General features: G+C 31.2%; 2 protein-coding genes across 2 annotated transcripts in view; one reads left to right on the forward strand and one right to left on the reverse strand.

Moving 5' to 3' along the window:
- Positions 1 to 1,047: 1,047 nt before the first annotated feature.
- Positions 1,048 to 8,291, reverse strand: mrps11 (mitochondrial ribosomal protein S11). The gene is made up of 6 exons (XM_061963688.1): positions 8,100 to 8,291; positions 7,895 to 7,966; positions 5,491 to 5,589; positions 5,294 to 5,423; positions 5,139 to 5,204; positions 1,048 to 1,296 (listed from the first exon to the last, which is right to left on the reverse strand). The coding sequence occupies exons 1-6, from the start codon at positions 8,186 to 8,188 to the stop codon at positions 1,189 to 1,191; spliced, it is 564 nt and encodes a 187-aa protein (XP_061819672.1). The 5' UTR covers positions 8,189 to 8,291; the 3' UTR covers positions 1,048 to 1,188.
- A 1,517-nt stretch (positions 8,292 to 9,808) lies between these two features.
- Positions 9,809 to 13,372, forward strand: part of mrpl46 (mitochondrial ribosomal protein L46) — a 3,998-nt gene continuing 434 nt past the window's right edge. The window contains exons 1-3 of the mRNA XM_061963465.2: positions 9,809 to 10,153; positions 12,965 to 13,163; positions 13,239 to 13,372. The exon at positions 13,239 to 13,372 is cut by the window's right edge and continues 37 nt beyond it. Coding sequence (XP_061819449.1) covers positions 9,890 to 10,153; positions 12,965 to 13,163; positions 13,239 to 13,372 — 597 coding nt within the window. The 5' untranslated portion in view covers positions 9,809 to 9,889. The remainder of the gene's footprint in view (positions 10,154 to 12,964; positions 13,164 to 13,238) is intronic.

Genomic DNA, 13,372 nt, shown 5'->3' on the forward strand with positions numbered 1-13,372 from the left:
ATATTTATTCATATTGATTACGTTTAAATTGTCTTTTTTTTTTTTTTTTTTGTCCATTCTTTAGGAACATGCATAATCATACTTTTTAAATGTAATATGTATAGATATAAATGTATATGCACTGAAAATATATGTTCTTCTTTTAGGTGCACTACTTTAAAAGTACATTCGTATTGTTCTAATGCCAATATAATAAAAGTTGAAAACTTTTTTTTTTTTAAATTAAGATTTGAATCTGAAAATAATAATGCTTCAGTTAAAAAAAGAAATATCTAAACTTGAAAAAAATAAAATGTAAAAAAAAAAGATTTGAATCTGAAAACATTTTAATTAATTAAAGATCTGATCATGAAAAAAATGTAAACATAACATTTGAATCTAAAAAAAAAAAAATTTTTATAAAAAAAAAACAAACCTGGAAACATTTTTTTAAAATAAGGTTTGAATCTGAAAAAACAAAAGCACAAAATTCAAATTATACGAAAGTAAAAAATAGAAATTTGTTCCAAAAAAATTACCAAAGTGAATCATAATTTTATTCAACATGCAAATAAATGTGTGCACTTATTTTTATTTGGAATACATTCATCTATAAATGTATGTGTACTGAAAATATATTTTCTTCTTTTAAGTGCACTACTTTAAAGTATATTTGTATTGTTCAAATGCCAATATAATAAAAGTAAGACATTAAACTAAATAGAAGAAACTATTTATTCATATTGATTACATTTAAGTTGTCTTTTTTTTCCTTTTTATTTGTGAATTATATAACAATTTTGTGTCCATTCTTTAGGAACATGTATAATCATACTTTTTAAATGTAATATATATATATATATATATATAGATAGATAGAAATGTATATACACTGAAAATATATTCTCTTCTTTTTAATGCACTACTTTAAATATATTTGTATTGTTTAATATTAGTATCAGACAGTACATTGAATTCAACTGTTTTTTTGCGGTGTTTATCAACACCTGTATAAGGTGAATGTATATCACGTGACTTGAAGGAAGGGAAACTCGCATATAAACACACTTTGTGGATAAATAAACATTTATATTGCATATTTATATCCAGATGATGTCAAAAAGTCCATTATTTTGTGTGGATATGGAGTGAGCCTAAATAAAACACATGGTATCATAGCACTGACCATGCAAGTTTATTGATCCATCATCATAACCTCCTGGCTTTGCGAGGTCGGCAGCCATTGTGCGGCACGGGGGTTTCGTCGGTGATGGAGACCACGTCCAGGCCGCCCATGGTCAAACCTTGGATGGCCGACTGAAAGAAGGACATTTATTAACGCTTGTTAATACGCCAAGAAGACGAATCCGCGCCGCTTAGCTTCAACGAAAATAATGAAATACTCCTTAATGTCCTCTTTTTACCGATATCATGCACGTGTCAAAACAAGTTAACGAAGACCGATGCTTATTTACATTCTTGCAAGTGTAGAAAGAAGTAAGGTAAAAACGAATATGCCGGGTTACTTCCTGTTTATATTTCTTACCTCCTCCTCCTTTTGGATTAAATGTCGCAAAAAAAAGAAGGATGCACAGAACCGAAGTCTGCTGTAATTTACTGACGTCTTGCCTTAGGATACGTTGTTTTTTTTACTTTAATACTTTTATCTTGCTAAATTTTCTTGCTGAAATCATACTTCACAAAATGAAGAGTTTGTTTGTCATAAAACTCTACGGAGCCCCTAAAGGGACATGGGGGGGAAAATGTTTTAATAATTATTTTATTTTTTTTAGACATGTATCTCGAGCGCACGAGAAACTTTTTATAAAGTTATAAAAAAATAAATTAAAAAAAGTATCCTTTTTTTTCCCATTTTTAAGACATGTATCTCAAGATACATGTCTAAAAAAAAAAGAAGAAAAAAATAATAATACATTTTATTTTTTTTATAACTTTATAAAAAGTTTCTTGTGCGCACGAGATACATGTCTAAAAAAAAATTTACATTTTTTTTAATTTTTTTTATTTCCCCCATGTCCTTTTCGGGGCTCCGTAAAACTCAAACTAAATCAATGTCATTTAATCATTTATATGATATTTGAAAATGACATTATCTTGTAAAACAACTCACTTCTTGATACTCATTGTTTTTGTAATATTAACAGCTTTATTGTAATGAAAGGTATTCTTCTGTCATATCACATGTTTTCCTCTCTTTTTGTATATTCTATTTATTAATACAACTTGTACAATCAGCCCTTGTTTATCGCTGTTCATTGGTTCCGGACATGAAATAAATTCCCGCGACATTATCTTATGATACAACTCAATTCTTGGTAATTATTTGTGTTTATTATACTACTTTGAATACATTTAAAATTCTTCTGTGATATTACAAATGTTTTAGTTTAGTTCTAATATTACGAGAAAAGTACATTCTCATAAAATCAATAGGTACAAATGTATTCTGAATTTTATTCAATAATTGACATTTATTCTTGTAAAATTGTGACTTCTCGTAACATTACAAATTCACTCTAATAAAAGCGTGGTATTGTGTTACAAAATTAACACTTTAAGTAAAAGCAAATATCTTTAATATTACAAATTTGTTCTGATAAAGTAAAAAAAAAAAAGTGTGTATTTTGTTAAGTTCAGTCCTAACATTATGGAAAAAATAAACCCTCATAAAATTAATAGTTACTTTATTATATTAACATTTTTATTTTTCCTGTAATATATCTTTATTTTAATGACATTTCTTTTTTTGTTATTATTACTACTTTTGTATATTCTCTTTATTAATACAATTTAACTCCTGACCAATCATCCCTTGTTCATTGCTGTTAATTCTAATTGCAATAATTGCATTTTTGCGACATTATCTTGAAATACAACTGAATTCCTGGTAATATTTTTTTGGTAATATTAAGACTTTGAATAAAATAATGTTCTTTCTCATTAAAATATGTCATTATTATTTTTGGAGTTTAGTTCTAATATTACGAGAAAAGTAAATTCTCATAAAATCAATAGGTACAAACGTATTCTTAATTTTATTTAATATTAGATGACTTCTTCTTGTAGTATTACAAAGTCACTCTAATAAAACTAGGATACTGTGTGACAAAACTATCACTTTACATAAAAGAAAATATAATATTACCAATTTGTTCCAAAAAAATAAAACTGTCATTTTTTATGAAGTTTAGTCCGAAAATTAAGTGGGGGAAATAATAAACCCTCATAAAATACATAAAAGAAAATATAATATTACCAATTTGTTTCGAAAAAATAAAACTGTCATTTTTTATTAAGTTCAGTCCTAAAATTATGCGGGGGAAAAAATAAACCCTCATAAAATTGCAAGTTACTTCTATTAAAAATGTCATTTTTCCTGTAATATTACCATGTTATTGTAATTACATTTCTTTTTTTTCCTTATGTATATTCTCGTAATTAATACAACTTAACTCCTGTACAGTAATCCCTTCTTCATTGCTGGTAATTGTTTTTAATAAATGTTTCCGTAATATTATACATTTATTCTCATAAAATTGTATTATTTTGTAGTTTAGTTCTAATTTTATGAGAAAAGTAAATTCTCATAAAATCAATACGTACAAATGTATTCCTCATTTTATTTAATATTATTTGACTTTAATCTTGTAAAAACCTGATTCTTGTAATATTACATATTCACTCTAACAGGCATGTGATTTGAACTTAACAAAAAAGACTGAAAATAAGCCGGGGGGTCTGAGGGCCTAAAAATAGCTCAGCTACGGAAATCGCTACTTGTTTAAAAAGTAGCCAAGCTACTGGGAAATTCGCTGTGTAGCTTTGATTTTTAAGTTAATCATTTCGAATGGAAAACCGTAGTTTTTACCACTACAGCCGGAAAGCCTAAGCCGTAGTTGTTGGCAGGTATGGCAAAGAGACGGATCAAGACTTGAACACACATTGTAGGTCGAAAAAAACGAAGAAAAACGCAAAATATTTTTTTATATTTTTAGAGATAAAAAAAAAAATCACATGCCTTCTCTAATAAAACTAAGATATTTTGCGACAAAATCCACTATTTTATTTAAATCTATTAACAATTTATTCTGATAAAATAAAAAATGTGTCTATTTTTTATAATTCAGTCCTAAAATGAAGAGAAACAAATTAAACCCTCAGAAAAAAAGTTACATTTTATAATAAAAAATTGACATTTTTTATGTAATATTCCAACTTTATTGTAATGTAATTTCTTCTTCTGTCATATTGTCCGAGGACAAAGCTACGGACAATGGGAGACCGGGCTTTCTGCTGCGCCGCTCCCAGTCTGTGGAACGCTCTCCCTGACCACCTGAGGGCACCACAGACTGTGGATACTTTTTTAAAAAACCTTAAAAACCCTTCTTTTTAAAAAAGCCTTTTTTTTTGGATATATGCATACTACTTTTAGCTATATGGCTGTTCTAGTTTTTATTTGTATTTATTTTTTATTATCTTTTTTTTTTTTTTTTAATAAACTGCAGCACTTTGAGGTTGTTTACTCAATGTGAAGTGCTTTTTACAAATAAAATCTATTATTATTAGTATATATCACATTTTTCTCCCTTTTTCCATTTTCTTTCTTACAACAACTCAATTCCTGTACAATAATCGCTGTCCATCAACGACCGCGGTGATTGAATTTCCGCAAAGTAGGACATTATTTTTCATAAATCAAATATTTACATAGCCGGAGCATAAAAAACTTTTGAAGAAGTTTTGCCACATTATAATAGCCATCGAGACCTGAAATAACATCCATTAAGTCACATTTACACTCTTTTAATCCGATACAGTACACTTCCTGAGGCTGAGCCAATCAGCGGCCACGATACTGAATTGGTCTGGTCTCCTCTCGTAGCAATACTACGGTGGTGCTGATATTTTTAATTCATTTAGACATTGTTATGCTTGACAATTCTTAATCTAGGACCACAATATTTTTACAGAATGCTTTAAAAGATTTATTTTTTTTTAAATCTGACTTTTTATTGGTTGTTTAAAACAATAAAACTCAATAAATCGCAGCATATTTTAGAATACTACAATGACATTAAAACTATACCTTTCCTGGTAAGTTACTAAAACGACTCCCGCTTAAGGTTGTGTGTACTCACCAGACGTCCCGGGCCGAGACCTTTGACCACCACGCGCACAAACGTCACTCCCTTTGCGGTGGCTTTCTGCTCGCAGTCCAGAAGAAAAAAAAAAAAAAAAAGCACGTTAGAAATTATGTTTCACGTTTGGTTGCGAAGACGGCGAGGGGAGCTACCGATGCGGCGGAGATGCCGGTGGTCTGAGCGGCGACCGGCATGGCCTTCTTTCGGTTCTTGAAACCTTCCGCCCCACAGGAAGTCCTCACCATGTACTGTCCCTCGCAGTCCGTCATCTGGATCTGTACGCTGCGGGAGGACACGGGGAGTGAGGCACGCTCCAGAAGACAATTTGGAAGGGGCCAAGTATCATTACTTATTGTACGTAGCTTTGATGTGCATGATGGGTAACTCCTCAAACTTCTTCCCAGCCCACCTGAGAGAACTGTCCTGGCCAGGCAGCGGAGGGACGTGGCTGGGGGTTCCAATCCACAACATGATTAGAAGGAAAAGCACCCAGCATGGACGAATAGAACAGACAAGTCATTGTTTTGTCTGCTCGCGGAAAACAAACATCGTAATCTACGATTTGACTCCCTCGAATGGCCTTGACGCTGTGAAAACAGGACCAGGCTGTTCTGAAAAACACCCCCGAGGACACCTCAATGATGGACGCTTTTGCCCTCCCTCCCTCCTCAACGACACCTGGAGTCAACTTTTGCAGATCGGCCTCAGTCTATAAAAAACATTACATCATATCACCCAAGACAGTTGGGCACACACGCCACAGCCCCCCGGTTTGCGAGTCTTTGTTCATGCAACCATATTCAGCTCATTCCGGTTTCTTCCGTAGAAGAAAAAATATATATATTGAACATTTTATCGAACGGCGAGGTGGCGACTTGTCCAGGGTGTACCCCGCCTACTCGAATGTAGCTGAGGTAGGCTCCAGCACCCCCTGCAACCCCACAAGGGACAAGCGGTAGAAAATGGATGGATTTTATCGAACGCATTTTTTTATTGATATTGAGTATGTCTTATCGTGATATATATATATATATTCATATTGTGTCGTTTGTCTGACATGATGACACGCTCGTCTCAGTTGAGGACATGCTTTACGCAGTAAATTCGGGACAAAAGTCTGAATCTGAAATTTTTGTACATTTTATTAACAAAAAAAAAGAAAGATCTGAACCTTAAAAACAATTTTACAAATAATATATGAATATAATATATGAATCTGAAAAAATTACATTTTAATTTAAAAAAAGAAGGTCTAAACCTGAAAAACAAAGTAAATGTAAAAAAATAAGATTTGAATCTGAATTTTTATTAATTAAAAAAATAAACATTTTAATCTAAAAAAAACAAGTTAAAAAAAAAGTCTGAATCTGAAAAAAAATACATTTTATTAATAAAAAAAAGATCTGTACCTTAAAAACAATTTTACAAATATATGAATCTGAAAAAATTAAATTTTAATTTAAAAAAATAAGTTCTAAACCTGAAAAACAGAGTAAATGTAAAAAAAAAATAAGATTTGAATCTGACATTTTGTTTAAATTAAAAAACAACAACATTTTAATCTAAAAAAACAAGTCAAAAATAAGATTTGAATCTGAAAAAATATATATATTAATTAAAAAAAAGAAGGATCTGAACTTGAATTTGTTTTTTTTAAATAGATCTGAACCTGAAAAAAAATTATAAAATGAAAATATAAGATTTTAATTAAACAAAAAATATTTTAATTTAAAAAAAAAATCTGAACATAGAATTTAAAAAAAGAAAAAGATTTGAATATGAAAAGACTAATATTTGACTTAAAAAATATCTAAACCTGAAAAAAATACAATAAAATGTAAAATTGCTTTGAAATATTTTGCTTTAAAAAAAAAAAAATAGATTGGAACCTGAAAAACAAATTATAAAATGAAAAAAAAAGATTTGAATAAAAGAAAAAAAGATTTTAATTTAAAAAAAAATCTGAACATAAACATTTTTTTTAAATTAGATATGAATATGAAAATAATTATATTTTACTTAAAAAATATCTAAACCTGAAAAAAAATACAATAAAATGTAAAATTGCTTAGAAATATTTTGCATTAGAAATGTATTGTCACGTACCTACAACCACTTCTTCCCCCCGCAAACCAACGCCACAAATACAGCCGTGGTCAGAAGTTTACATACACTTGTAAAGAACATAACGCCATGGCTGTCTTCTGGAGGAAAGTTCTGTGGTGTGACAAAAACTGACACAAAAATTGAGCTGTTTGGCCACAATACCCGGCAATATGTGTGGAGGAGAAAAGGTGAGGCCTTTAATCCCAGGAACACCGTTCCTACCGTCAAGCATGGTGGTGGTGGTAGTATTATGATCTGGGCCTGTTTTGCTGTCAATGGAACTGGTGCTTTACAGAGAGTAAACGGAAGGTTTACCTCCAAATTCTTCAGGACAAGCTATAATCATCAGCCTGGAGGTTGGGTCTTTGGCGCAGTTGGGTGTTCTAACAGGACAATGACCCCAAACACACATCAAAAGTGGTAAAGGAATGGCTAAATCAGGCTAGAATGAAGGTTTTAGAATGGCCTTCCCAAAGTCCTGACTTAAACGTGTGGACAATGCTGAAGAAACACATCCATGTCAGAAAACCCAACAAATTTAGCTGAGCTGCACCAATTTTGTCGAGAGGAGTGGTCAAAAATTAAAAAGGGACAAGCGGTAGAAAAATGGATGGATAGATATAATAATTGGCAGGAAAAAATCTCACCTGAATTCTTTGGAGTTTTTGCTGGAAGATTCTGTCTCTTGTAGTCTGACAGCGCTGCTACATAACGTCCTCCTACACAAACATAATTCACATTTGTACATATTTTAAAATAATAATAATAATAATAATCACGTGACATTGTCATTTGTAAAACACGTATGCTAGCAGGGCAAGCGAGCTGGCATTCGCCATGCTAACTACTTACAAAGCGGCTCGGTTGTCGGCGAGAGGGGCAGCGACGTGACGGCACACGCTGCCCAGGGAGTTAACGAACACACAAGTTAATTTGAACATATCACACAACAATTGGTCGGGGAAGATTTGAAATACAAAACTAAACGTGACTTTGACTGCGCTGCTACTCCTGCGGTAGTTACTATTAGCCTTGCTTAGGGAGGGGACGTTTGTGAAAACACGACTATTATTAATATTGTTCCAAACTAAGCTTCCCATCAAATGTATTACAATCTTTAATATAAAAGATTCTGATGGTGAACACATATTTTAAACAGGTCGGTTCATGCTTAAAAACAAAACAAAACATTAATAGTAAAAATATCACCCCCATATTTTTTAGAGTGGACTATTCCTTTTATGGCAAGGCATTGTGGGTATGCTCGATGCATTCAAGGACTCGTATATACTCTATAATTGTTATGGTCGCTCTTTAGAATGTTTGAATATTTAGTTATTTTAGTTACTTTATTGAGTTAATTTCTATGTTTATTCCTGTTTTTATTTCATTTTTTAATTATGTTTTAATGTAATTTTATTAAACGTTTTTTTAATCTTTAATTAACATCTTTGTTTTGATGTTTTCTGTATAATAGACTGTATTTATATTATTCACATGTAAAAAAAAAACCTAAGTGTTTATTGTCTATTGTGAGCGAACTGTGGTGCTGAATTTCCCCCAGGTATTCTATTCCTTTGTTTTTATTTAATTTTTTATTTATTTGTAATTTTATTTTTGTATCTATTTTTTTTAAACTCATACCTCAAATCAATTATAAAATGAACCCTCAAATGAAATTACCATTAGCACATTCTAAATATGATGTAATAATAACTAACATACAATCAACTAAAATGCCAAAAATGTGTGTTTTTTATTTACTTTATTTGTATTTTCAATTGCATTTTTATTTCCGGTTTTGTTTCTGTTTTTATTTGTATTTTATTTTTTTATTTTTAGCTTAATGCTACTTATTTATCATTTATTTAATGCTACTGAGATAGGCTCCAGCACCCCCCGCAACCCCGAAAGGGACAAGCAGTAGCAAATGGGTGGATGGATGGGCTACTGAAAATTAAATAAGCCTCAAATTTATTCCAAGTTTTACCGTAACTTTGTGGAAAAACCTGCTACAAATTCAAACATTCTGTGTCACAACAATTCCCCCCAAAATCTGCTTTTAATTTACCGGTAATTCAGATTTTTACATTTATTTTTGTGTTTTGTTTATATCCTTAATAAATGTTTTGATTTGTAATTTTAAATTTATATCTATTTTTTCATGTTTATTCCTGTCTTTGGCTTATTTGTTATTTATGTTTAAAAAAAATTTAAAGCCGGAAGCGGCAAAACTAAACTATTAGCTTCCCAAGAAAGTGGATTTGAACCCACACCTTAATTTGAAGACCAGAACACTTCCTATTTCAAATTAATTTATACATTTTATTTTTTATTTTTTTATAAGGTAATACAATTCCGAACTGATCATTTAAATCATTAATAACAAAAAAAATACAAAGTCAGAATGCTTGATGCATTCAGTGGCTCGTATATTTCCAATTGACGACTTTATAATTGATATGGTAGCGCTTTAGAATGTTTGAAAATTGAGTTACTTGATATTTGGATGGACTATTATGTTATGTTTGTGTATCTTGAATGAAATGTGTTGGGAATTGTCGTTTTTAATCGGGTGTTTATAGTCTCGTCGAAAGGGATGGTTTTTTTTTGTGTGGTGACACTGAACGCCACAAAAGAAAATGGCGGTTCCCTATGGGAGGACGGCATGTCGGCCTCTGCTGTGTTATATTTCCCGTTTTAGGGGCACGCCAGCCGGAAAATGTGTCTTCCGTCAGCTTTCCACCGACAGTAGCCTCCGTGGGTCGGGCTTACAGAGCCTAATAGTGACGGAAAAGCAACATTCTCCGTGGACTCTGATGGCCGCGGTGTGTTTGCAGAGGCTGCCCGTCATTTCGGCCGACCCCAATCCCATCGAGCAGCAGTTTGGACGCTTCTTGCAGGAGGTGCGTTTGTCCTACACCACATGATATTTAATACAATTACACGTTTCTACAATCATTATTCATTAGTCGTCATTATTCATTAGTTGTAGAATTTGGTTCCTGCCCAGACAACCTTCCACGAGCTTCAAACTTCCCAGTGTCATGGAACGTAGCACAGGATGCAGTAGTGTGACGTCATATAACAATGGCGGTGACTAAACACTCATTTTAAAAATCCACTTTATTTATACAGTATAGCAAACGGCACTATTAATTAACTGTTTCCAAAGTGCCGCACATAAAAATAATACAATGTAACTCAATTAAAATCATTTAAAAATAATAGATACAATTAAAATTAATAATGAAAATTAAATACCGTATTTTTCGGACTATAAATTGCATTTTTTTTCATAGGGGGTGCGACTTATACTCAGAAGCGACTTATGTGTGAAATTATTAACACATTACCATAAAATATCAAATAGTATTATTTAGCTCATTCACGTAAGATACTAGACGTATAAGATTTCATGGGATTTAGCGATTAGGAGTGACAGATTGTTTGGTAAACGTATAGCATGTTCTATATGTTATAGTTATTTGAATGACTCTTACCATAATATGTTACGTTAACATACCAGTTGGTTATTTATGCCTCATATAACGTACACTTATTCAGCCTGTTGTTCACTATTCTTTATTTATTTTAAATTGCCTTTTAAATGTCTATTCTTGGTGTTGGATTTTATCAAATACATTTCCCCAAAAAATGCGACTTGTATGTTTTTTTCCTTCTTTATTATGCATTTTCGGCAGGTGCGACTTATACTCCGGTGCAACTTATACTCCGAAAAATACGGTAATAATAAAAAGATAATAATTAAAAACACTCTAATAAGTAAAAACTAATAAATCATGTTTCCAAAGTGCCGCACATAAAAATAATACAACGTAACTCAATTAAAGTCATTTAAAAATAATACATAAATTAAAAATTAATAATGAAAATAAAATAAGAATAAAATGGTAATAATTAAAAACACACTAATAAATCATGTTTCCAAAGTGCCGCACATAAAAATTATACAACGCAACTCAATTAAAATAATTTAAAAATAATAGATAACATTAAAATTAATAATGAAAATAAACTAAGAATAAAAAGTAAATAATTAAAAACACTCTAATAAGTAAAAACTAATAAATCATGTTTCCAAAGTGCTGCACATAAAAATAATACAACATAACTCAATTAAAATCATTTAAAAATAATAGACACAATTGAAATAAATAATGAAAATAAAATATGAATAAAAATATAATTAGAAAGACTCTAATAAGTAAAAACTAATAAACCATGTTTCCAAAGTGCTGCTGATGAAAATAATGCAACGTAACTCAATTTAAATAATTTAAAAATAATAGATACAATTAAAATTAAAAATTAAAACAAATAAAATGATAAAAAGATAAGAATTAAAAACACTCTAAAAAGTAAAAACTAATAAATCATGTCTCCAAAGTGCTGCACATAAAAATAATACAACGCAACTCAATTAAAATAATTTAAAAAATAATAGATGACATTAAAATTAATAATGAAAACAAACTAAGACTAAAAGATAATAATTAAAAACACTCTAATAGGTAAAAACTAATAAATAATGTTTCCAAAGTGCTGCACATAAAAATAATACAACATAACTCAATTAAAATCATTTAAAAATAATAGACACAATTAAAATAAATAATGAAAATAAAATATGAATAAAAATATAATTAGAAAGACTCTAATAAGTAAAAACTAATAAATCATGTTTCCAAAGTGCTGCACATAAAAATAATACTACATAACTCAATTAAAATCATTTAAAAATAATAGATAAATTAAAAATTAATAATGAAAATAAAATAAGAATAAAATGGTAATAATTAAAAACACACTAATAAATCATGTTTCCAAAGTGCCGCACATAAAAATTATACAACGCAACTCAATTAAAATAATTTAAAAATAATAGATGACATTAAAATTAATAATGAAAATAAACTAAGACTAAAAGATAATAATTAAAAACACTCTAATAAGTAAAAATTAATAAATCATGTTTCCAAAGCGCCGCACATAAAAATAATACAACGTAACTCAATTAAAATCATTTAAAAATAATAGATAAAATAAAAATTAATAATGAAAATAAAATAAGAATAGAAAGGTAATAATTAAAAACTCTCTAAGTAAAAACTAATAAATCGTGTTTCCAAAGTGCTGCACATAAAAATAATACAACGTAATTCAATTAAAATCATTTAAAAATAATAGATGAAATTAAAATTAATAATGAAAAAAAATAAAATAATAAAAAGATAATAATTAAAAACTCTCTAATAAGTAAAAACTAATAAACCATGTTTCCAAAGTACCGCACATGAAAATAATACAACGTACTCAATTAAAATCATTTACTTACTACTAAAAGACAAGTTGTCTAGTATGTTCACTATTTATTTAAGGACAAAATTGCAATAATAAACATATGTTTAATGTACCCTAAGGTTTTTTTTGTTAAAATAAAGCCAGTAATGCCGTTTTTTGTGGTCCCCGTTATTTAGAAAAGTATCAAAATACATTTTGGTACCGGTACCAAATTATTGGTATCGGGACAACACTACACTACACACAGTTTGAACAGTAACACTGTGTGTAAAAGTGATTCTTGAGAATCCCTGCATAATGAGCCCACGGTACAGTAGGTGGCGGTATGCAAGCCGCCAGAAAAAGTATTAGGAGAAGAAGTTGGCAGCGATGGCGTGTGTGTGTGTGGTCAGATGGAGATGGAGACGAGCATCCTGTCGGAGCACGAGCTGCGGCTGCAGGACGACGCGGAGCAACTGCGGCGCTTGCAGACGGACGGCTACGACTCCGACGACAACTCCCGCAAGGACCAGGAGATCGTGCTCACCCAGGACCTGGAGGATGCATGGGAGCAGAAGCTGAAGAGCTTCCAGCCGGCGCCTAGGGTCCACGGTCAGTGGCTTCCTATTCCCGTGACATTTCCCGCGTTGCTAAGCAACACAATCCGGGTCTTTTGTGTGTTCGCAGCCGAGGCGGATAAGGACCTGACCTCGGCGCGGCGCCGCCTGGCGGACTCCCTGGTCCTGGTGTCCGAGCAGCAGGTGGGGGGCAAGAAGCTGTGGACGCTCCCTCAGGCCGAGTGGCGGGAAGGAGAGACCCTG

This window comes from Nerophis lumbriciformis, linkage group LG06 (assembly GCF_033978685.3).
Source record: "Nerophis lumbriciformis linkage group LG06, RoL_Nlum_v2.1, whole genome shotgun sequence".
In the NCBI taxonomy this organism is placed as follows: Eukaryota; Metazoa; Chordata; class Actinopteri; order Syngnathiformes; family Syngnathidae; genus Nerophis; species Nerophis lumbriciformis.